Here is a 24,968-nt window from a genome sequence, read left to right as displayed (position 1 = left end):
AATGACCGCATTTCAGCCGTGCGTAATTGGCCGACTCCAACCACGGTAAAGGAAAGCGTTACAAGTGGGTACAACATCTCCAATGCACTTCCTTATAAACTCACTCACCGAGTCAGCGTATAGATCCATGTTGTTCTCTGAGGCTGACCGGAACATATCCCAGTCCGCGTGATCAAAACAATCTTGAAGTGTGGATTCCGATTGGTCAGACCATCATTGGATGGTTTTAGTCACTGGTACATTCTGTTTGAGTTTCTGCCTATGAGACGGTAGGAGCAAGATGGCGTCGTGGTCGGATTTGCCGAAGGGAAGGCGGGGGAGGGCTTTGTATACATCGCGGAAGTTAGAGTAGCAGTGATCGAGTGCATTACCCCCGCGAGTACTGCAATCAATATTCTGATAGAATTTAGGTAGCCTTGTTCTCAAATTTGCTTTGATAAAATCCCCAGCTACAGTAAATGCAGCCTTAGGCTATATGGTTTCCAGTTTACATAGTCCCGTGGAGTTCCTTGAGGGACGTCATGGTGTCTGCTTGAGGGGGAATGTACATAGCTGTGACGATAACAATTCTCTTGTGAGGTATTATGGCTGGCATTTGATCGTAAGGAATTGTAGGTCGGGTGAGCAGAAGGACTTGAGTTCCTTATGTTCTTTATGATTACACCATGAGTCATTAATCATAAAGCATACACACCTGCTGTCGGCGTGATGCATGGAGAAGCCCGGTGGCTGAACCGATTCCGACAACATATCCCAAGAGAGCCATGTTTCCGTGAAACAGAGAATGTTACAATCTCTGATGTCTCTCTGGAAAGCAACCCTTGCTCGAATTTCGTCTACCTTGTTGTGAAGAGACTGGACATTGACGAGTAGTATACTCGGGAGCGGTGGGCGATATGCACGTCTATGGAGCCTGACCAGGATGCCACTCCGTCTTCCCCTTCTGCAGCGCCGTTGTTTTGAGTCGGCTTCTGAGATCCATTGTCCTTGGTGGTGGTTCAAACAGAGGATTCGCTTCGGGAAAGTCGTATTCCTGGTCGTAATGTTGGTAAGTTGACGTCGCTCTTATATCCAATAGTTCTTCCCAGCTGTATGTAATAAGACTTAAGAATTCCTGGGGTAGCCATTTTTTAGATGATGCTGCTGCTTTTAGTGTCTGTGTGTCCTTGTTGTGATTTTTTATGGCGTATTTATTGGTAATGTATGTATTGGCTGGTGCAATAAAATTTCCCCTCTTAATTTATGATACAGTTCACACATAGAAACTCCAAATGACAAATAACCAAGCAGATTGCAGATCATGTGAAGGAAAATAAACAAAATCTCATCATCAACAGAGGGAAGGAGGGATACAGATGATAGAGAGGGAAGAAGGAAAATGACTGCAAAGCAACCAACTCAGAGATCCAGACAATCCAGGCCCAGACAATGCTATACCATGACCGCGCAGCAGCTTGGCGGAGCTGAGGTGCTGCAGTCTACCCAGCACATATTGCCCAGCAGCGACATGAGATCCAATCCCACCCAAGACATTTTCTGACTTTCTCCCAACTACATCGACACCCCTATATCTACCTACCATCAATAGTGTCTAAATAAAAGAGAAAATCCAAAGTAGGATGACTCTACAACACATTGTACTGTAGCTCAGAGTGAAACGTACAGGGAAACATGCACTCTCGATTCTCCCTGGCCCAGGCCCTCCCTCCATCTATAAAAGGCTTTATTAAGTTTGGTCAGACGGAGACGGCTTGTAAACACACAGAACACCATGGAGAGAGAGAGAGAGAGAGAGAGAGAGAGAGAGAGAGAGCGAGAGGGGGGATTAAGAGAGAGAGAGAGAGAGAGACAGATTGTAAACAGAAAAGAAGGATGTGGGACAGTGCGTTTCTTTCTTTCCCAGGCACTTTCCAATAACCACAGTTAACCCAGTGGAAAGATATGACTGGACAACAAACTAAAAGAGTGAGAGAAAGGAGGGACAGCCGAACACGATCAGCGAGTGGCTATCTAGCACAATCCCTCACACACTGCTTCAATTAGTTAGACCTGAGTTAGACCCCTGTCAAGACTCAACACACACATGCGCACACAGAGCCCGACAGAATGCTATTGAAAAAAGAAAGGAGGGGGTTCAATTGACTGTTAAACCGTCATGACCGGGTCAGGTCAATCGTGTCTCCGCAAATTACAGTCCTCAATGTCTGGGTATTTGGACTCCATTCACCTCTGGCATAACACGTTACATTTAAGAGCCATGTTAGTCAAACAGATCCAGATCTCTGCGAGTATTCCTCTATGAACCAGACACTTTATGGATTAGGTGAGATTATAATCTTTGGATTATTTTCTTTTGAATGATATTTGAGTACAATAGAGAGGGCACAGTGATGACGAGGCAGACCGCGAAATTGGGGACAGCTAGGGCATTGACAGGCACACCTGCCACTCTCTGGCGGACGGTTGGCCAGCGACACGACAGCGTTGGTGTACGTGAGACACAACCTCCCCACAATGGGGAAAAAGAAAGATGGAGGGATGAACTAATCTAAAGCAGATGGCAGACTGTAGAGAGAGAGAAACAAAATAAGAGTGAGAGGGGGGAAGAAAAGAGGGGGGGAAAATATTATCAGTTTAGAATCATGCTCACCTTCCTGCCCATTAAGCAAGCAAGTCGGAATTGTTGTCTTGGCAACCCCCTCTCCCCGAACTGCCATGACAACCGTATACACCTGCGGTTGCTATAGTGACAGTTGCTAAGCTAGCTAACCAACCAGAAGAAGGCTAAATAGAACAGCTGGGCTGAAAATGCCCTCTTTTCTCTTTTATCGCCCACCACTCGAAAAGAGAGGGGCACAAGGGGTGCCCTCAGACAGGAGGTACCCTGACCCCACGCCCCAACACACACACTGCCCATCTATCGTGGTGATAGGATGTGAAGTGACAGAGAGACGCGGAGAGGGAAGGGCATTAGTGTGGTTGGGCTAGCAGGGTGAAAGGATAGTGGGAGATCCCCTTTGTAGTTCCATTGTAGCTGGGTCCATGTTACACAATGGGGCAGTCCATTCACACACAGGGGCATCAGGGGATGGGCCAAAGACCTTTATAGAGAAAGTATCTAAACTCGAGAGTATCTAAGCTCAGATACAAGAATGACTGGAATGCCACAGTTGATAGGAAATGGTGCTATAAAGTAGCGTCAAATCGAATGGTAGAGAGTAGTATCAAGTCGTATAGTTTCAAATAGTATCAGACCTGTGTTACGGATATTACTGAGTGTCTGTGTGCACACATTAATGTCTAGGCTTCTAGAACTAAACCTCTCAACAACTCCATCTGTTTCTATATCTCCTACATCCAGCACTCTCGTTCAACCCATCTCAATTTCTCACTCCATCTCTAATAATCTCTCTCTTTGTCCCAACTGGCACCCTATTCCCTATATAGTGCACTACTTTTGACCAAAGATCCATGGGCCCTGGTCAAAAGTAGTGTACTAAATAGGGAATCGGTTGCGATTTGGGAGACAGACTGTGTTATGCCTGCAGTCTGCTCTCTACTTCCATTCTGATGGTGGATGGATTTCCTCATGTGGGTAAACACTGAAGCTCTCAGAGAGGCCAGATGTCAAAGGCCAATCTGAGACCCAGGGACATTGGCAGACAGCTCCTAACTAGATCCATACACACTCACTGGAATGGAATACTGCTCTGAACTTTGACCTCACGATCAATGCAGCGCACTTCATGCTTCCCCTCCATGACAGACAGAGGAGTGTAGAAATAGAGCTGGTAGACTGGACAATCCTGACAGGTCTAACTGACCAACTAACATGTGTTACAGACTCTCACCACTAGGGGGAGAGACTGGTTATAGGGTAATCTGATCCTACAGTCGTGGCCAAAAGTTTTGAGAATGACACAAATATTCATTTTCACAAAGTCTGCTGCCTCAGTTTGTATGATGGCAATTTGCATATTCTCCAGAATGTTATGAAGAGTGATCAGATGAATTGCAATTAATTGCAAAGTCCCTCTTTGCCATGCAAATGAACTGAATCCCCCAAAAACATTTCCACTGCATTTCAGCACTGCCACAAAAGGACCGCTGACATCATGTCAGTGATTCTCTCGTTAACACACGTGTGGACAAGGACAAGGCTGGAGATCACTCTGTCATGCTGATTGAGTTCGAATAACAAACTGGAAGCTTCAAAAGGAGGGTGGTGCTTCATTGTTCTTCCTCTGTCAATCATGGTTAACTGCAAGGAAACACGTGCCATCATCATTGCTTTGCACAAAAAGGGCTTCACAGGCAAGGATATTGTTGCCAGTAAGATTGCACCTAAATCAACCATTTATCGGATCATCAAGAACTTCAAGGAGAGCGGTTCAATTGTTGTGAAGAAGGCTTCAGGGCGCCCAAGAAAGTCCAGCAAGCACCAGGACCGTCTCCTAAAGTTGATTCAGCTGCGGGATTGGGGCACCACCAGTACAGAGCTTGCTCAGGAATGGCAGCAGGCAGGTGTGAGTGAATCTGCATGCACAGTGAGGCGAAGACTTTTGGAGGATGGCCTGGTGTCAAGAAGGGCAGCAAAGAAGCCACTTCTCTCCAGGAAAAACATCAGGGACAGACTGATATTCTGCTAAAGGTACAGGGATTGGACTGCTGAGGGCTGGGGTAAAGTCATTTTCTCTGATGAATCCCTTTTCTGATTGTTTGGGGCATCCGGAAAAAAGCTTGTCCAGAGAAGACAAGGTGAGCGCTACCATCAGTCCTGTGTCATGCCAACAGTAAAGTATCCTGAGACCATTCATGTGTGGGGTTGCTTCTCAGCCAAGGGAGTGGGCTCGCTCACAATTTTGCCTAAGAACACAGCCATGAATAAAGAATGGTACCAACACATCCTCCGAGAGCAACTTCTCCCAACCATCCAGGAACAGTTTGGTGACGAACAATGCCTTTTCCAGCATGATGGAGCACCTTGCCATAAGACAAAAGTGATAACTAAGTGGCTCGGGGAAAAAAACATAGATATTTTGGGTCCATGGCCAGGAAACTCCCCAGACCCTAATCCCATTGAGAACTTGTGGTCAATCCTCAAGAGGCGGGTGGACAAACAAAAACCCACAAATTCTGACAAACTCCAAGCATTGATGATGCAAGAATGGGCTGCCATCAGTCAGGATGTGGCCCAGAAGTTAATTGACAGCATGCCAGGGCAGATTGCAGAGGTCTTGAAAAAGAAGGGTCAACACTGCAAATATTGACTCTTTGCATCAACGTCATGTAATTGTGAATAAAAGCCTTTGACACTTATGAAATGCTTGTAATTATACTTCAGTATTCCATAGTAACATCTGACAAACATATCTAAAGACACTGAAGCAGCAAACATTGTGGAAATTAATATTTGTGTCAATCTCAAAACTTTTGGCCACGACTGTAGATCTGTGGTTGAGGGTAATTTCACCTTCAGTACTATTGAGGTATGGTGGGAGATGCTTTATATATTTACATTTTACATTTTAGTCATTTAGCAGACGCTCTTATCCAGAGCGACTTACAGTAGTGAATGCATACATTTCATATCATGCATTTTTTTGTACTGGCCCCCCGTGGGAATCGAACCCACAACCCTGGCGTTGCACACACCATGCTGGCGTTGCTGTGGTTACACACGACAACCCTCAGTTCACACCACAGACTTCAATGTAACACATTTACCTTCAGCATTCAGCTTTCACGTCCATCCTCTATACAAGACTGGAGCTTTCACCAGCATGGGAATTCTCTATTTTATCTAACCTATGCATTCATATTTTGACCAAGAAAACACATTCTATTTACAAGCAAATCATGGAAATTAAGGGGAAGAGTTGCAGGAGAGAGGAACAGTATATTAATAATTGTACATTTGACTGTTGTTGGTGTACAGTAATGTCAATGCACTGACCTATAGACCGTCATCATGAGGACCTTGGCCTCATTCATGTCAAGAATACCTCGGCTTTTATCGACAACGACCAGTACAACAACAGAGTCAGAGAGCGTCACAAACTCTTTCATGGACCTTTAGGGTAGGCAGTAGAGGAGGCACTTTCCCTAGTACCTAACACAATACAGTCAATACAGACTCGCCTAGTGCCTTATACCCAGAAATCACAGATTATTCATAGAAACAAACTGCTGACTGGCCTTGTATTGAAAAGCCCTGTCTCTGTCCTTTAGAATGTCTCTATCTATTGGTATGGAGAAGAGAGAGATGAGGAGAGGAAAAAGGAGAGGAAAGGAGAAGCTGGTCCAGGCAGGGGAGTGCTGTGGGTCTTTGTGTCAACACAATAACCTGGATGGAGTGAGAGAGTAAACACAGAGAGAGGGACGGAGGGGTGGAGGGAGAGATAGAGGGCTGGAGGAGTTTGTAAACTGTGGTCTATGCTACGCTCCAGTTGGTCTTTACATCAAGGGAGGACGTTTTTTTACTCACAAAGACAAGCAGTGGCAAACACAGACAGAGCAGACAGACAGACAGGCAGTCAGGCACTTTCTTAGGAAGATAATTGACTTCCTAGGTAACGACACTATCAAGAGAGTCACAAACACAAATATGTAAAGCTAACAAACGCTCACATGCACAGAATGCACAGACAGACACATTAACCATTCATTTCCTGCAGTCAAATGACCAAATCTCCCTCTAGAGGCCTCATGGGTGGAATGTTATTAATATTTTTCACAATTACATCATTTTTGCAGAAAATACAAGGTTTTTATGTATTTTTTTTACCCCCAATTTCATGGTATCCAATTGGTAGTTACAGTCTTGTCTCATTGCTGCAACTCCCGTACGGACTCGGGAAGGCCAAGAGCTGTGCGTGCCGGGCCAAGAGCCAAGCCGTGCTGCTTCAAGCCCACTAAACCCAAAAGCCAGCCGCACCAATGTGTCAGAGGAAACACCGTACACCTAGCGACCGTGTCTGCGTGCACTGTGCCCAGCACGCCACAGGAGTCGCTAGTGCGCAATGGGACAAGGACATCCAAAACCTCCCGTAACCCAGACGGCGCTGAGCCAATTGTGCACCGGCCCATGGGTCTCCCGGTCTTGGCTGGCTACGACAGAGCCTGGACTCGAACCCAGAATCTCGAGTGGCACAGCTAGCACTGCGATGCAGTGCATTAGACCACTGCGCCACTCGGGATGCCCCGGGGTTTCTATGTCATAGTTCAGTCTTCTGCAATATTGGGATGCAAACTCAAAATGTAATACATTTCAACTCTATTTCTGACATGGTACAGGTGTCTTCTTTTTTTAAGCCCATAACCATGTGTGTGAGGTGTATACTTTTGTTTCAAAGTAGATTTCTTTAAAACTACCAAGAAAACACTCTGTGACCCTGATTTAACCCACTGCAGTAACTGTAACTGTTTAGCCCACTGTAATGCAATAGAATTACTATATACAGTAGTACTGATTGTGGCCATGTATAGAGTGAAAGAATAGACATGTATAAAGAAAGAGGATGTCTTGAAGCCTGTTCAATTATTTAATCTTAGTACATCACACAAAAGCACTTCCTTGAAGATCACAGCGACTCTCTGGAGTACACACACACACACACACACACACACACACACACACACACACACACACACACAAACAAACAGCTTTAATATCACATTTCACTGCTCGGGCCGATTAGGAGGAGAAACATGATGATTCTTTAATGGTTACTGAGTGAACATCACAAATACAAAATTAACAGAATAGTCTTTAATTCATTGGAGGTTTGACTAAATGTATCATGTCTTCTCCAATTCCCCTGATCCTTACTTTAGGTAAGGCTTCTGAAGAGGAGTGCTCAAGCTATTTTTCCTAACCAAGACATGGTGAATTTGGGGGACAGTCAAAGCGGGACTCGAACCTGCAACCTTTCTATACCAAAGCCATTGTAGCCATTTAGCGGTCCACACACACACACACACACACACACACACACACACACACACACACACACACACACACACACACACACACACACACACACACACACACACACACACACACACACACACACACACACACACACACACACACACACACACACACACACACACTACAAAAAAAACACATCTCTCTCATCCAGGAAAAAGGAGAATATATTTGTGGGAGTAGCAGACAGATTCAGACATGTAGATGTTGAAGCGTTCAAAATAGGCCATCCATGTTGTTGCCAGGTAACAGAGTGTGTTTATCACTAATGGAATGGCTTCTCCTGGGTCAGAGCAGGGATGTGTGTGTGTGTGTGTGTGTGTGTGTGTGTGTGTGTGTGTGTGTGTGTGTGTGTGTGGTCACAAATTATACGGTCAAACACAGTGTGCTCAGAGACATTGTGGTCAGGAATCAGGGTGTTTGAGGTCAGAGTGAAGAGGTTGTAGTTGAGGACATTATGGTTGATACATGTGACCTGGCTCTCCTCTGCTCTACTCTCTTCTCTCCTCTCCCTCCTCTCCCCTCCTCCCTTCCCCCTCCTGATTACAGAAGCATCCCAAATACTCCATCCAGACTGACTTGAGGTGCAGACACCTCTCCTCTCACTCCAATTTCTCTTTCTTCCACCCCCCCCCATCAAGTGATGATAAACTGTGTTCGAGTCGTTCTATTATTCACTAAGTGTTACAACCCGGCTTCCAGCTATCAAGACGAAATCTGACTGAAGCAGCCTTTTAGCGCTGTGTTCAAGAGAATAAAATTAGCAACACTTCACATTAAAGGCACACCAACAGCTCTCCACCTTCTAAGAGCTACATTCAGGAACACCACACGTATTCAACAGAGTAAACACACACACAGTCACTCAGAACTACTGCTGTCACTGACACACAGAGAGAGAGAGAGAGAGAGAGAGAGAGAGAGAGAGAGAGAGAGACAGAGACGCAGACAAACAGACAGAAGAAACGTATGTTTCCCATGCCAATAAAGCCCTTTGAATTGAGAGAGAGAGAGAGACATATGTACAGTGGGGGAAAAAAGTATTTGATCCCCTGCTGATTTTGTACGTTTGCCCACTGACAAAGAAATGATCCGTCTATAATTTTAATGGTAGGTTTATTTGAACAGTGAGAGACAGAATAACAACAAAAAAAATCCAGAAAAATGCATGTCAAAAATGTTATAAAATGATTTGCATTTTAATGAGGGAAATAAGTATTTGACCCCTCTGCAAAACATGACTTAGTACTTGGTGGCAAAACCCTTGTTTTTCAATCACAGAGGTCAGACGTTTCTTGTAGTTGGCCACCAGGTTTGCACACATCGCAGGAGGGATTTTGTCCCACTCCTCTTTGCAGATCTTCTCCAAGTCGTTAAGGTTTCGAGGCTGACGTTTGGCAACTCGAACCTTCAGCTCCCTCCACAGATTTTCTATGGGATTAAGGTCTGGAGACTGGCTAGGCCACTCCAGGACCTTAATGTGCTTCTTCTTGAGCCACTCCTTTGTTGCCTTGGCCGTGTGTTTTGCATTGTCATGCCGGAATACCCATCCACGACCCATTTTCAATGCCCTGGCTGAGGGAAGGAGGTTCTCACCCAAGATTTGACGGTACATGGCCCCGTCCATCATCCCTTTGATGCGGTGAAGTTGTCCTGTCCCCTTAGCAGAAAAACACCCCCAAAGCATAATGTTTCCACCTCCATGTTTGACGGTGGAGATGGTGTTCTTGGGGTCATAGGCAGCATTCCTCCTCCTCCAAACACGGCGAGTTGAGTTGATGTCAAAGACCTCCATTTTGGTCTCATCTGACCACAACACTTTCACCAGTTGTCCTCTGAGTCATTCAGATGTTCATTGGCAAACTTCAGAAGGGCATGTATATGTATTCTTGAGCAGGGGGACCTTGCAGGTGCTGCAGGATTTTAGTCCTTCACGGCGTAGTGTGTTACCAATTGTTTTCTTGGTGACTATGGTCCCAGCTGCCTTGAGATCATTGACAAGATCCTCCCGTGTAGTTCTGGGCTGATTCCTCACCGTTCTCATGATCATTGCAACTCCACGAGGTGAGATCTTGCATGGAGCCCCAGGCCGAGGGATATTGACAGATCTTTTGGGTTTCTTCCATTTGCGAATAATCGCACAAATGTTGTCACCTTCTCACCAAGCTGCTTGGCGATGGTCTTGTAGCCCATTCCAGCCTTGTGTAGGTCTACAATCTTGTCCCTGACATCTTTGGAGAGCTCTTTGGTCTTGGCCATGGTGGAGAGTTTGTAATCTGATTGATTGATTGATTGCTTCTGTGGACAGGTGTCTTTTTTACAGGTAACAAGCTGAGATTAGGAGCACTCCCTTTAAGAGTGTGCTCCTAATCTCAGCTCGTTACCTGTATAAAAGACACCTGGGAGCCAGAAATCTTTCTGATTGAGAGGGGGTCAAATACTTATTTCCCTCATTAAAATGCAAATCAATTTATAACATTTCTGACATGCGTTTTTCTGGATATTTTTGTTGTTATTCTGACTCTCACTGTTCAAATAAACCTACCATTAAAATTATAGACTGATCCTTTCTTTGTCAGTGGGCAAACGTACAAAATCAGCAGGGGATCAAATACTTTTTCCCCCATTGTATGTATGGGTAAACCACTTCTCCAATCTTCTCCAATCTTTTTGGCCCTATAACAAAGAACAAACAGCAAAAACATATACATGATCAAATGATAAAATATACAGACAACAAATTCCAATTGGCTATACTTAAACTCTTTAACATCCTCCTTAGCTCTGGCATCTTCCCCAATATTTGGAAGCAAGGACTGATCACCCCAATCCACAAAAGTAGAGACAAATTTGACCCCAATAACTACCGTGTGATATGCGTCAACAGCAACCTTGTGAAAATCCTCCGCATTATCATTAACAGCAGACTCGTACATTTCCTCAGTGAAAACAATGTACAGAGCAAATGTCAAATTGGCTTTTTACCAAATTACCGTACGACAGACCACGTATTCACCCTGCACACCCTAATTGACAAATCCAAAACAAAGGCAAAGTCTTCATGCTTTGTTGATTTCCCAAAATAATTTTACTAAATTTGGCATGAGGGTCTGCTATACAAATTGATGGAAAGTGGTGTTAGGGGAAAAACCTACGACATTATAAAATCCATGTACACAAACAACAAGTGCGCGGTTAAATTTGGCAAAAAACACACATTTATTCCGCAGGGCCGTGGGGTGAGACAGGGATGCAGCTTAAGCCCCACCCTCTTCAACATATATATCAAGGAACTGGCGAGGGCACTAGAACAGTCTGCAGCTTCCGGCCTCACCCTACTAGAATCTGAAGTCAAATGTCTACTGTTTGCTGATAATCTGGTTGTCCTGTCCCCAACCAAGGACGGCCTACAGCAGCACCTAGATCTTCTGCACAAATTCTGTCAGACCTAGGCACTGACAGTAAATCTCAGTAAGACAAAAATAATGGTGTTCCAAAAAAAGGTCCAGTTGCCAGGACCACGAATACAAATTCCATCTAGACACCGTTGCCCTAGACCACACACAAAACTATACATACCTCGGCCTAAACATCAGCGCCACAGGTAACTTCCACAAAGCTGCGAACGAGCTGAGAGACAAGGCAAGAAAGGCCTTCTATGCCATCAAAAGGAACATAAAATTCAACATACCAATTAGGATCTGGCAAAAAATACTTGAATCAGTTATAGAACCCATTGCCCTTTATCGTTGTGAGGTCTGGGATCCGCTCACTAACCAAGAATTCGCAAAATGTGACAAACACCAATTTGAGAATGCATGCAGAATTCTGCAAAAAATATCCTGTGTGTACAACGTAAAACACCAAATAATGCATGCAGAGCAGAATTAGGACGATACCTGCTAATTATCAAAATCCAGAAAAGAGACATTAAATTCTACAGCCACCTAAAAGGAAGTGATTCCCAAACCTTCCATAACAAAGCCATCACCTACACAGTGGCGGTTCTAGACCATTTCAACTGGGGGAGCCAAGCTGGGGCCAGTTGTACTGTTAGAGGCCCCCACCCAGAACCGCTAGTGCACCTACAGAGAGATGAACCTGGAGAAGAGGCCCCTAAGCAAGCTGGACAGCAACACAATTAGACCCAACCAAATCATGAGAAAACAAAAAGATAATTACTTGACACACTGGAAAGAATTAACAAAAAACTGAGCAAACAAGAATGATATTTGGGCCTAAACAGAGAGTACAAAGTGGCAGAATACCTGACCACTATGACTGACCCAAACTAAGGAAAGCTTTGACTAATGTACAGACTCAGTGAGCACAGCCTTGCTATTGAGAAAGGCCGCCGTAGGCAGACCTGGCTCTCAAGAGAAGACAGGCTATATGCACACTGCCCACAAAATGAGGTGGAAATGAGTTGCACTTCCTAACCTCCTGCCAAATGTATGACCATATTAGAGACACATATTTCCCTCAGATTACACAGATCCACAAACCGAAAACAAACCCAATTTTGATAAACTCCCATATCTAGTGAGTGAAAGACCTATTGCCACAAGAAAAGGGCAACAAGTGAAGAACAAACACAATTGTAAATACAACCCATATTTATGTTTATTTATTTTTTCCTTTTTGTACTTTAACTAATTGCACATCGCTACAACACTGTACATAGCCATAATATGACATTTGAGGGTAATGTTTACTGTTCATTTTTGTTGTTTATTATCTACTTCACGTGCTTTGGCAATGTTAACATATACTTCCCATATGAGTCTCACTCACTCACTCACTCACTCACTCACTCACTCACTCACTCACTCACTCACTCACTCACTCACTCACTCACTCACTCACTCACTCACTCACTCACTCAAATGTGGCATCTGCTGTACAAATCTCCCTTGATGAAATCCCAGGACTCTGTCAACAGTATACAGAATATGGACAGGATATTGAGGTAACTGATTAACTCAGATTTTAGGCTGCACTATCCATTTAAAGCAGAAATGTGATGTTCCTTTCCACTTGGGTCAATGGCCTGTTCTGAGTCCACAACCTCTGTCATGCAAAGCAACAGACACACAGGGAGCTGTCAGGCTTGTGTAACAGAAATAGAGGAGCAGAGGTCTGGGAAACAAGCTGTCAGAAATAAGAAAGTCCTTTTTAGAAAGAGGAGAGGTTCTAAACAAGGATTTTTACTTCAAGTAGAGTGGCTGAATTATTCAAGGGGTCTTAAAAAAGGGCAGAATCCTTCAATTCTTTCATTGTTTCCCTTTTATCTCTCTCCATCTTTTTCTCTCTCCTTCCCTCTCCCTCCTCTAAAGGAATGTCTATGTGGATTCCCACATGAAAAAAATATAGAATTCTAAAGTAAACTGTAGTATACTATAATACACACTGTAGTATCACTCAATCATGTGTAGTACTTATTCTAGAATGTTGTAGCATACTGTCGAATATTATTGCAAATACTACAGTATTAACTTTTTTTAAAATACTGTAGTGAACACTACAGTAAAGTCTGCAAAAACATTATAGTCCGCAAAAACACAACACTTTTTTAACTATAGTAAATACTACAGCATTGAATTTACATATACCCTGCCCTGCCCATTCCCCTCCCCCATAATCCACATTTGTGCCACCCATAAGTGAGAAACCAACATGCCAAGTATAGACCATATATTGTGTTCCCTACAGGTTATAGAAAAAGAGCAGAAGCTCTGAACTATCCCTTCAGAACCCAGACCAACCTACTTACAGGTTATGGAAACTGTGCTCTTTCAGTATTTATCCAGAAGGTTTCCTGAAGGAGAATAATAAAACAAAAACACCATAGGAAATATTACAGAAATGTCAGCAAAAATACCACAGTAAATACTACAGTATGGTACAGTCTGCAAAAACACTACAGTACATACTACAATGGGCAAAACACTACATTGTTTACTATTGTATATACTACAGTATTTATACTATAGTTAACTGTATTCTACACTATACACTAAAGTCCAAGTCCGCAAAAACACTACAGTGAATACTACTGTAAAGTCTGCAAAAACACTACAGTGAACTGTAGTATACTGTAGTCAAATAAAACTGTAGAATATACTATAGTAAATAATGTAGTGTTTTGCGCATTGTAGTATGTACTGTAATGTTTTTTCCTGTGGGTTGCTGCTTCCTTCCTGCCACTCTCTCTGGCTGGGGCATTGCTGTCGCCAAGGCAACCGATCACATTTCACATACTTCACTTCAGAGCCCGAGTGGATCACACACACCACATGACCAAGAACAGGAAATACCAGAGAGAGAGAGAGAGAGAGAGAGAGAGAAAAGAAAATGAGGAGACAGACATGCAGAGAGGGAGTAGGGAAGAAAGAGAGAAAGAAGGATAGGTGAAAATAGAGAGGGAGACATAATCAATGTTTACAGCCCATAATTGAAACCAGTCGAGTGGTGACTATAAGCAAAGTCATTCTTACTCTATATATCTTTCAACGCTGCTATGCGTTCCACTTTACCCTCCACCCCCCCTTTTATCTCTGTCCCGCTCTCTCTATCTCACTCCCTCTCTCATCCTTCCTCCCTCTCCCGCTCTCTCCCTCTGTGTAAAGGAAGGCAGTGTAGTGTTACAATGCACAGCCCCTGACATCAAAACCTATTTATAGAAGTAACTGGGTAAGAAAGAGGAAGAGAGAGGGAAGGAGAGGGAGAGCAGGGGGGGGGGGGAATAGGGAAAGAGGCATCATCATCATCATCACAAGTCAAAACACCCACAAACTTCATATGATCATGCATATAACAGGCCTAACTATGACACAACACCCAGGAAATAAGCTTCAGATTTACCAGGCACAACAAAAGACACAACACCCACAACCCATATCTGTTCACTCAGATCACAGACTCAACGAGATGACGCAACACTCAGCCCTCTCATCAATTCACACTTGATGACAGAAACAGAAAGAGACACAACAGCTATGGATCATATCTGTTCAGTCATAAAAGCAGACGCTACACCCACATAATAAATCACCCCGATAACGAACGAGAGAGAGAGAGAGAGGGAGGAAAAACGATCAATAAAGATAGCAGATGTTCCTCCATAGATCTGAATATAGAACACAAGTACCAGTGAAGAATAGCAGACTAGTGTTCTAAGTGGGAGTGACCAATAGCAGACTAGTGTTCTAAGTGGGAGTGACCAATAGCAGACTAGTGTTCTAAGTGGGAGTGACCAATAGCAGACTAGTGTTCTAAGTGGGAGTGACCAATAGCAGACTAGTGTTCTAAGTGGGAGTGACCAATAGCAGACTAGTGTTCTAAGTGGGAGTGACCAATAGCAGACTGGTGTTCTAAGTGGGAGTGACCAATAGCAGACTAGTGTTCTAAGTGGGAGTGACCAATAGCAGACTGGTGTTCTAAGTGGGAGTGACCAATAGCAGACTGGTGTTCTAAGTGGGAGTGACCAATAGCAGACTGGTGTTCTAAGTGGGAGTGACCAATAGCAGACTAGTGTTCTAAGTGGGAGTGACCAATAGCAGACTAGTGTTCTAAGTGGGAGTGACCAATAGCAGACTAGTGTTCTAAGTGGGAGTGACCAATAGCAGACTGGTGTTCTAAGTGGGAGTGACCAATAGCAGACTGGTGTTCTAAGTGGGAGTGACCAATAGCAGACTGGTGTTCTAAGTGGGAGTGACCAATAGCAGACTGGTGTTCTAAGTGGGAGTGACCAATAGCAGACTGGTGTTCTAAGTGGGAGTGACCAATAGCAGACTAGTGTTCTAAGTGGGAGTGACCAATAGCAGACTAGTGTTCTAAGTGGGAGTGACCAATAGCAGACTAGTGTTCTAAGTGGGAGTGACCAATAGCAGACTAGTGTTCTAAGTGGGAGTGACCAATAGCAGACTAGTGTTCTAAGTGGGAGTGACCAATAGCAGACTAGTGTTCTAAGTGGGAGTGACCAATAGCAGACTAGTGTTCTAAGTGGGAGTGACCAATAGCAGACTGGTGTTCTAAGTGGGAGTGACCAATAGCAGACTGGTGTTCTAAGTGGGAGTGACCAATAGCAGACTGGTGTTCTAAGTGGGAGTGACCAATAGCAGACTGGTGTTCTAAGGGGGAGTGACCAATAGCAGACTGGTGTTCTAAGTGGGAGTGACCAATAGCAGACTGGTGTTCTAAGTGGGAGTGACCAATAGCAGACTGGTGTTCTAAGTGGGAGTGACCAATAGCAGACTGGTGTTCTAAGTGGGAGTGACCAATAGCAGACTGGTGTTCTAAGTGGGAGTGACCAATAGCAGACTGGTGTTCTAAGTGGGAGTGACCAATAGCAGACTGGTGTTCTAAGTGGGAGTGACCAATAGCAGACTGGTGTTCTAAGTGGGAGTGACCAATAGCAGACTGGTGTTCTAAGTGGGAGTGACCAATAGCAGACTAGTGTTCTAAGTGGGAGTGACCAATAGCAGACTGGTGTTCTAAGTGGGAGTGACCAATAGCAGACTGGTGTTCTAAGTGGGAGTGACCAATAGCAGACTGGTGTTCTAAGTGGGAGTGACCAATAGCAGACTGGTGTTCTAAGTGGGAGTGACCAATAGCAGACTGGTGTTCTAAGTCAACTAAAACCAGAATGTAGACCTCCCCACACTTCGAGGTGAACCAAGGACTGCATAGAATTTCATAGTCTGAAACAGGAAAGCCCTGTACATCAGACGAGTGTGATGACATCCCACTTTACATAAAGATCCTGCAGCATCAGAGAGCCTTTCAATGGTTCATTGGTGGCAGCGGTGGAATTGTACTTATTGTGGACATGCTGACTGGGTGTATAAGTGTGAGGACACCAGACAACCAGTCAACCCCTTTCCCTCCCATCAGCTGGATCTGTCACATGGGTTGCCGGTGCCGTGTCATTTCCCCTAGACGTGAGGACACCTTTTCATCCCCCAGACAGACAAACAGACCCAGGAGACATGGTCAAGGCTGTTAGTGGAGACACACACACACACACCTCTGAGTCACTGTGACACTCTGAAGGTAAAAAGAGGGAAAAGGATGAGAGAAAAGGAAGAGAGAGTGAGATGCTTTCAAGCAGGAAACGCTACCTGACAGCACCACCCACAGAGAGAGAGAAAGAGACAGGAGAGGAGGGGTGATGTAACCAACTGATCGCTGTGACGACAGCCTCTCTCGCACTTCCTTTTATCCCCAGGGTATTCTGACATAACAGAGTGGTGTGTGTGTGTGTAGTTACTAATGAGCAAGTGTATGATGAGTGTGTGTGAGAGTAGGAGAAGTCAGTAATAGTAGCTAACGTGACAACTGCTCCGGCTTAAACTGGACCGGACACACTACACCACCTAATCCATTCACGCTAGGAGATTATGATAGGAGGAGAGCAAGGAGCAGAACAACAAGACAAGGTGGGGGGGGGGATTCCAAACACGGGAGTCTTCAGTCCCATAGTCTTTGATGCAACTCTCGTGGAACAAAGAGGAGATAAAAGGAGGAGTGAGTGAGAGGAGGATGAGAATATGAGAGGGGAAAAGGAGGGAGGAGAGGAGGAGGCATTCCCCCGTTCAGAGTACACACTGGGTTCCTTTGTTGAATAATGAGAAAACACACACACACACACACACACACACACACACACACACACTTCTACAAACTCTGTTCTCTCTCTCTCTCTTTCACCCCCCCCCGTCATCTCCTGAATATCTAATTGTGGAAGAAGCGAAGAGAAGAACGAGTGACTAACTCTTAGAAGTTACGGGGAGAGGAGGAGAAGGATGACGGAGAGAGGGGCTTTATTGGCATGGGAAACATGTTTACATTGCCAAAGCAACTGTAATAAACCAACAAGAAGAAACCAAAAACAACAACAAAAAAACGATTGAAAATGAACAGTAAACATTGCACTCATAAAGGTTTCAAAAATATAAAGATACCTGTTTATGCTCATGCTCTCTGTTTACTCTGTTTAGGGACAGACAGCATTCCCGTTTGACACGTCGGTATTACACATATTATACATACCTATAATAAAGCTTTACGTATAAAATATGACATCTATTTATAACTACACCAGCAAGCATCTTAAACACTCTCTTATCTCACTTGTCCAACTGTCTGCATAAGAAAACTCAAAAAGCATTGAAGTGTGATGAGAAAACTGGTTCTGCCAGAATGTCTTGAAACAGGCGACAACGGTCTAAGTTCCCACATAACGGTAACGGTGAGTTTCATGCAGAGGTGGAGTGGAAGGTGGTGTGGAAATGGGTTCACAATATATTCTGTGTCCCCATAGGAGAGGGTGTAGTGTGGAAATGGATTCACAATATATTCTGTGTCCCCATAGGAGAGGGTGTAGTGTGGAAAGTGGTTCCACTGTGATATTCTGTGTCTTCAGTCCACTGCCATTCCTCCAACTGTTCATCAGTACTCCAGTACTCCTCTCTTCATTCTTCTCTCTCCGGTATCAGCAAGTTAAATATCCCCCGGCTTATTCTGCCATTGCTCAGAGCTGAAATGTGTGTGTGTGTGTGTGTCCATTGTATGTATTCATTGCTGAGAGCAGTGTGGTGGGTGGAATACTTCAAAGACTTTTCCTCTGACTCACTCCTAACTTGTGAGACAGCAGAGGCACGCGACACACTGACACACACACACACTGACACACACACACACACACACACACACACACACACACACACACACACACACACACACACACACACACACACACACACACACAGCTCTGTCGCCTTCTGCTCTAACTGGTCCTGCATCATTCAATATATGTAAAAACATACAGAAGACCACCTGAATGGAATATAGGTTTAGGGGCTTAGAGGAACTGTCTCTCACACACACACCAAGACGTTGGACACTCTTGAAAAAATAATAATGTGGTCACATGACACACTCCCACCCACACAGCTATGACGTCAACGTCCCGGCTCACACAATGATATCACATGTCAATCAATGTCCCGGCTCAATGGTCAGCTGGAGACCCTTCCTGTATCACACACACACACACACACAGACACAGACACACAGGGTTAGAGGCACGCATGACATCATACCCAGGAGTACAACAGGGAATAATACAGTTCAATGATGATGATTTAACGGGACTATACAATTTTTAGTTAGTAAAATCTGTACTATTAGGTATCACAGCTGTCATATTACTAGTCTGGATTACTGGACCCCAATCCCTTCTCTCTGCTCTATATTCTCTCTCTCCTCCCGCTATCCCTTCTCCTCTCTGCTCTATATTCTCTCTCCTCCCTCTATCCCTTCTCCTCTATATTCTCTCTCCTCCTTATATCCCATCTCCGTTCTATATTCTCTCTCCTCCCGCTATCCCTCCCTCTCCTCCCTCTATTCCCTCTCCTCTCTGCTCTATATTCTCTCTCCTCCCTCTATCCCATCTCCTCTCCTCCCTCTATCCCCTCTCCTCCCTCTATCCCCTCTCCTCCCTCTATCCCCTCTCCTCACCTCCCTCTATCCCCTCTCCTGTACTCCCTCTATATTCTCTCTCCTCCCTCTATCCCCTCTCCTCTCCTCCCTGTATCCCCTCTCCTCACCTCCCTCTATCCCCTCTCCTGTCCTCCCTCTATATTCCTCTACTCCCTCTATCCCTTCTCCTGTCCTCCCTCTATCCCCTCTCCTGTACTCCCTCTATCCCCTCTCCTGTACTCCCTCTATCCCCTCTCCTGTACTCCCTCTATCCCCTCTCCTGTACTCCCTCTATCCCCTCTCCTGTACTCCCTCTATCCCCTCTCCTGTACTCCCTCTATCCCCTCTCCTGTACTCCCCTCTATCCCCTCTCCTGTACTCCCTCTATCCCCTCTCCTGTACTCCCTCTATCCCCTCTCCTGTACTCCCTCTATCCCCTCTCCTGTACTCCCTCTATCCCCTCTCCTGTCCTCCCTCTATCCCCTCTCCTGTCCTCCCTCTATCCCCTCTCCTGTCCTCCCTCTATCCCCTCTCATGTCCTCCCTCTATCCCCTCTCCTGTCCTCCCTCTATCCCCTCTCCTGTCCTCCCTCTATCCCCTCTCTTCAGTTTGAAAGTGATGGGTATAGCGCTAGACTCCAGCTCTCTGAGCCATTCCTAAGCTAGACACGCCTCACCACAGAACTTTGAACTGAAGAGGCACAACTCAACAAGAGTCTCTCCTCAGGAGAGAGGAGGGGAGGGGAGAGAGAGAGAGTGAGAGAGACAGGATGGAGGAGAAGAAAGAGAGGGTGTATTTGGAGGGCTTTTGGCAGGGAGTCAGGGGAAGCTCCTAAATCCATAAATCAATAGTGACCTGTGCATGAGACTGGGACAGGTGTGAGAGGCTTCAGAACGGGAGCTGGATCACACAGCTGAGGGAGGAGTGTGTGGGGGGGGGGGTACCTGAGTTTGTGTGTGTGTGTGTGTGTGTGTGTGTGTGTGTGTGTGTGTGTGTGTCATGGTACTAGTGGCTCAATAATATAGCGCTAGTTTGTCTGGAAATCTCCAGCCTCTCAACAACTCTCTCAAGGCCTGCGCCATGGGCTGCGAGACACACATACATATACAATCACACACACACACACACACACACACACACTGGAATCTGCCACAGCATGCGTACGTGCACAACTTTCTACTTATCTGTGTGAGTGTATATGTTAGCTAGCAGTTCAGATCGTGTTTCGGTCGCTGCTCTCAACAGATGTTCCTCCAACACACACACTACACCCCCTTCCCCTCCCTCCCTCCCTCCCTCCCTCCCTCACGCTCCAGGTAATACCAGGCTCCACAGCAGCAGAGTTGATACTAAACACTCCTCCCTCTAACTGCCAGTATCAGTGGTGTGTCTGTCTGTCAGCTGGGAGACAGAACGAGGGACACAGTAGAGTAGGTCTCCACATGTCTAAGGAGTGTACTATGAACATCCAGTAACTTGCAGGTGCAGGGTACTTTTTGTACTCTGTCCGTAATAGTCCTGCTATCTCTAACTGAGAAGAGGGGGGGGGGAGAGAGAGAGAGAGGAAAGGGGGATACCTAGTCAGTTGCAAAACGGAATGCATTCAACCAAAATGTGTCTTCCGCATTTAACCCAACCCCTCTGAATCAGAGAGGTGCGGGGTTGGGAGAGAGAGGGGGTAAAGTATACGACATCATTAAATCTATTTACTCTAACAACACAAGTAGTATTAAACTGAACAATAAAATAACAGAGTTTTTTTGCACAAGGGCGAGGGGTGAGACAAGGGTGCAGTTTAAGTCCAACTCTGTTCAACGTCTACATCTGCAGCCTCTGGACTCAGATTCCTGCTCTATGCAGATGACCTTGGCCCACTGTCACCGACAGAGCAACTACAGGAACAACTTAACATTATTTGGGAATAAAGCATAATTTCTCTTTTTTTTACCTTTATTTAACTAGGCAAGTCAGTTAAGAACAAATTGTTATTTATAATGATGGCCTACCAAAAGGCCTCCTGTGGGGATGGGGGCTGAGACTAAAAATTAAAAACACAATAAAAATATAGGACAAAACACACAAGTTTCAGAAATCCCAAATTGTAATTTTCCAGAAAAAGGCCAGGAATCAGAGCAGCAGACACTCGTTCAAATGAGGAAATACCATGGTTGAACATGCCCAATGGTACAACTACCTAGGACAAAAAATATGTGCCTCTGGTAGATTTGGTCTGGCAGTGAATCCACTCACATAAAAAGCCTGCAAAGCATTTTACTTCTTAAAAAGTACATTTTCAAAAATGAATATTTCCTATCCAAATATGGTACAAAAAAGTCAATAGTGTAATTTTACCAATTGCACTATATGGAAGCGAGGTTTGGAGTCCAATCTGTAATTATGATTATAAGCACTGGGCTAAAAACCCAAAAGAAAATCAACATACAGAATTATCCTTAACATATATATTTTTTAAATACCAAATCATGTATGCAGAGCAGGACTCTGAAGATTCCCTTTAATTGTAAATATAAAGAAAAGGACACAAACATTTTTGCACCATCTGAAATTAAGCCCCAACATCCTTACTATTCAAAGCACTGGAAAGCCAACAGTGAAACCCTGAAAAGAATCCCCTATGTCAGCTGTTAAAAACACTAAACAACCCTATTACCCAAAACACACAAGGAAATCAATCAAATTGTTACAGAAATTAAAACCTCCTAAACAAAAACAAAGAATAAACTAAACTGCTGTTTGGCCCTCAAAAGAGAATACAAATTGTCAGAATGTCTCTACTCTGTCAGAGATCCAAAACAGAACAGTGACCAAACACAGGCTCAGCGACCACCAGTAGGTTTTAGAAAAGGGCCATACAAAAAGACATGGCTTCCCAAAGAGGAACACTATGTGGTCACTGCACTACAGGGGAGGTAGAGACAGAGATGCACTTTCTCTTCTACTGTAAGAAATCCTCCCAAATAAGATCCATCAATTCCCAACGTCTGTGCTTTTAATAATGACATAAAGCTGGGAATGATTCTGGGTGATTTCCATAGCCTGAGGGACATCCCATGACCTTTAGTTCCCTGAAGTATATACATTGTACATCACTTACAAGTAATACATAGTGTAACCATCATCCATGTACATTTTGTTGTTTATTTATTTTTATAAACTTATTTAATTAAATGTATCAACTGAATGCATCTTCTGCATTTAAATGCAAGAGAATCCGAGAGATGCGGGGGCAGAGAGAGGGGGGGGGGGATAAATAGATGGAGAGGGATTAGAGGAAGTATGAGAGGCAGAATAATTGAGAGAGAGGAATATAATTGACCAAAATAAAAGGAGAAAGAGGGAAGACCCAAAACAGGCAATTATGTCTTCTATATACCTTTACGTTCTCATCTCCTCAATTCACTGTCTGATCTAGAAGATGAAACTCCCCATAGTAAAAACCCTGACAGTCTCAACGCCCTCTCCCACAGACACAAAAGCTTGGGGAAGATGTCTACCAACGTATCGCAGCCATGGCAACAATACTTTAGGTGGCCAGCTCTAACCATTACCATGGCAACTTTCAGAAGGTGAATCTCCATGTCTTCCTAACTGACTAGGGGATTAACTGACAATAAAGTTCAACACAAAGACAATGGGTTTCATCCAAAATGGCACCCTGTTCCCTATGTAGTGCACTACTTTTGGCCAGAGCCCTATAGGGAATAGGGTCCAATTTCAGATGTGTCCTTCCTTCTGATATTCTACATCACTGTACAATAGCCACACACTCAATGCAACACTGGACCACTTCAGTAGAATAATTTGCCCATTCTTTGTAACACTTTTTTACTTTTCTTCCTCAAACACTCCTGGAAAGATAGATATATTTATCCTCTTCGGGATAAAACAATACGTTAGAAGCCGTATGCCTCCTTTCCAAAACTCCTCTTCCATCTTCCCCTGTTTCAAAAACTGCAGCATTGTCCTCAGGAAAAGGGATTTCCCTCCCTCTCTTTTTCTGTTGCTCCACAATAGCCATATTAAGGTCTGTTCTCTATGCATTACCATTACCATCTGCAGTATCATATTAGCAGGAGCTTGGAATACTGATCAACTGGTCAAGAGACAAAGGAACAATGGCGACTTATGCACCAAACCCCTTCTCAATGCCCAGCACCGCGGGGGAGGAGGAGAAAGAAAGGAGAAAAAGACATTCCATCGGATTACAGTACAGCAGGAAAAACAAGAGAGGGAAGAAGCAGCTGAAGAGATGTTGCCAGAATCTCTATATACCCCCCTGCCAAAAAAATGACGTCTGAATGAGAGAAAGAGGAGGGGAGAGGAGCAGACACAAAAAGGCAGCCACCTCGAGACTTAGAGACGCTCCTTTTTATAAAAGCAGAACCAATGCCGGATCTATACAGTGTGAGTTAAGGCTATTGTGATCTAGCCAGGTGCCTGCATGGAGGGAGGGTGATCGACAGAGAGAGAGAAAGAGAGGGGGAGAGAGAGAGAGAGAGAGAGAGGAAGGAAGGAGAGAGTTAGACTGGGTTAATGATATCTAAAGAGCATATGCAAATGAACCAACTTCACTTCGGCAGCTTTGAAGTGTATCAGAAAGTGAAGGATGGGGGTTTCAAGTCCATCCTACCGTGCACCGTGGGGGTGAGGAGGAGATACGGGAGAGAGAGGGAGTGAGAAGAGAAGGTATAATATTAAAAGTCTATGTGACGGTACCTTGCAGGAGGACCCCTCCATTTTTTCGGAAGAAGGGACTCCCTGGCCATATAGGAGGACTGGACATGCTGCAGAAAAAGAGAGAGAGAGAGAAAGAAGGGAGAGCATGAGTAAGGAAGAGCCTCGGACTGAATTCGCTCAAATGACAGCCCTGTAAAATATTCCACTGGAGCAGCACTTCTTCAATCTCTATGCAAAACACAGCAAGGTTGTTTCAACCAGTCCCTTACACACTAGAAACAGACCATGGCCTTTTAGTTGTAACCACATGAGCAGTCATCGAAGCGCCCACGCACACACACGCACGCTAACACACAGAGGTTGTGTGTGGGGTCGATGTGTGTGTATGATAAGAGTTCAAAGGGTTAACAGACTCCTAATACCTTTATCTCTGCAGTCGAGGGGATAAGGACTGGACACAACTCTCTCTCTCTCCTACTCCCTTTATCACTTTTCTCTCTTTGTCTGTCTGTCACTCTCTCCCCGTTGTCTCTTAATCCTCTCTCCCCGTTGTCTCTCTTTGGCTCTCCCTCCCTCTACCTCTCTCTCAGACCAGACAGAGCTATCCCCGATCTAATCAGATGGTAGTCTGATCTTCCACTGAGCTCCATCTGAGTCCTTCATCCTCTCACATAGATAGGGAGGCGCACACACACACACACACACACACACACACACACACACACACACACACACACACACACACACACACACACACACACACACACACACACACACACACACACACACACCCTGT

At 44.7% G+C, this 24,968-nt stretch overlaps 1 protein-coding gene across 5 annotated transcripts in view; it reads right to left on the bottom strand.

Annotated features, from left to right (window-relative positions):
• Positions 1–24,968, bottom strand: part of foxn3 (forkhead box N3) — a 122,238-nt gene that overhangs the window by 13,173 nt on the left and 84,097 nt on the right. For 4 of the 5 annotated variants that reach the window (XM_014196326.2, XM_014196371.2, XM_014196335.2 and 1 more), the window contains exon 4: positions 24,212–24,279. The exons of the other annotated variant lie outside the window; for it this stretch is intronic. In XM_014196326.2, coding sequence (XP_014051801.2) covers positions 24,212–24,279 — 68 coding nt within the window. The remainder of the gene's footprint in view (positions 1–24,211; positions 24,280–24,968) is intronic. 5 annotated transcript variants of the gene reach the window in all.

The sequence above is a fragment of the Salmo salar genome, chromosome ssa01, assembly GCF_905237065.1.
Source record: "Salmo salar chromosome ssa01, Ssal_v3.1, whole genome shotgun sequence".
In the NCBI taxonomy this organism is placed as follows: domain Eukaryota; kingdom Metazoa; phylum Chordata; class Actinopteri; order Salmoniformes; family Salmonidae; genus Salmo; species Salmo salar.
The sequence above is the reverse complement of the archived record's forward strand: the minus strand, read 5'-3'. Positions and strand labels throughout refer to the sequence as shown.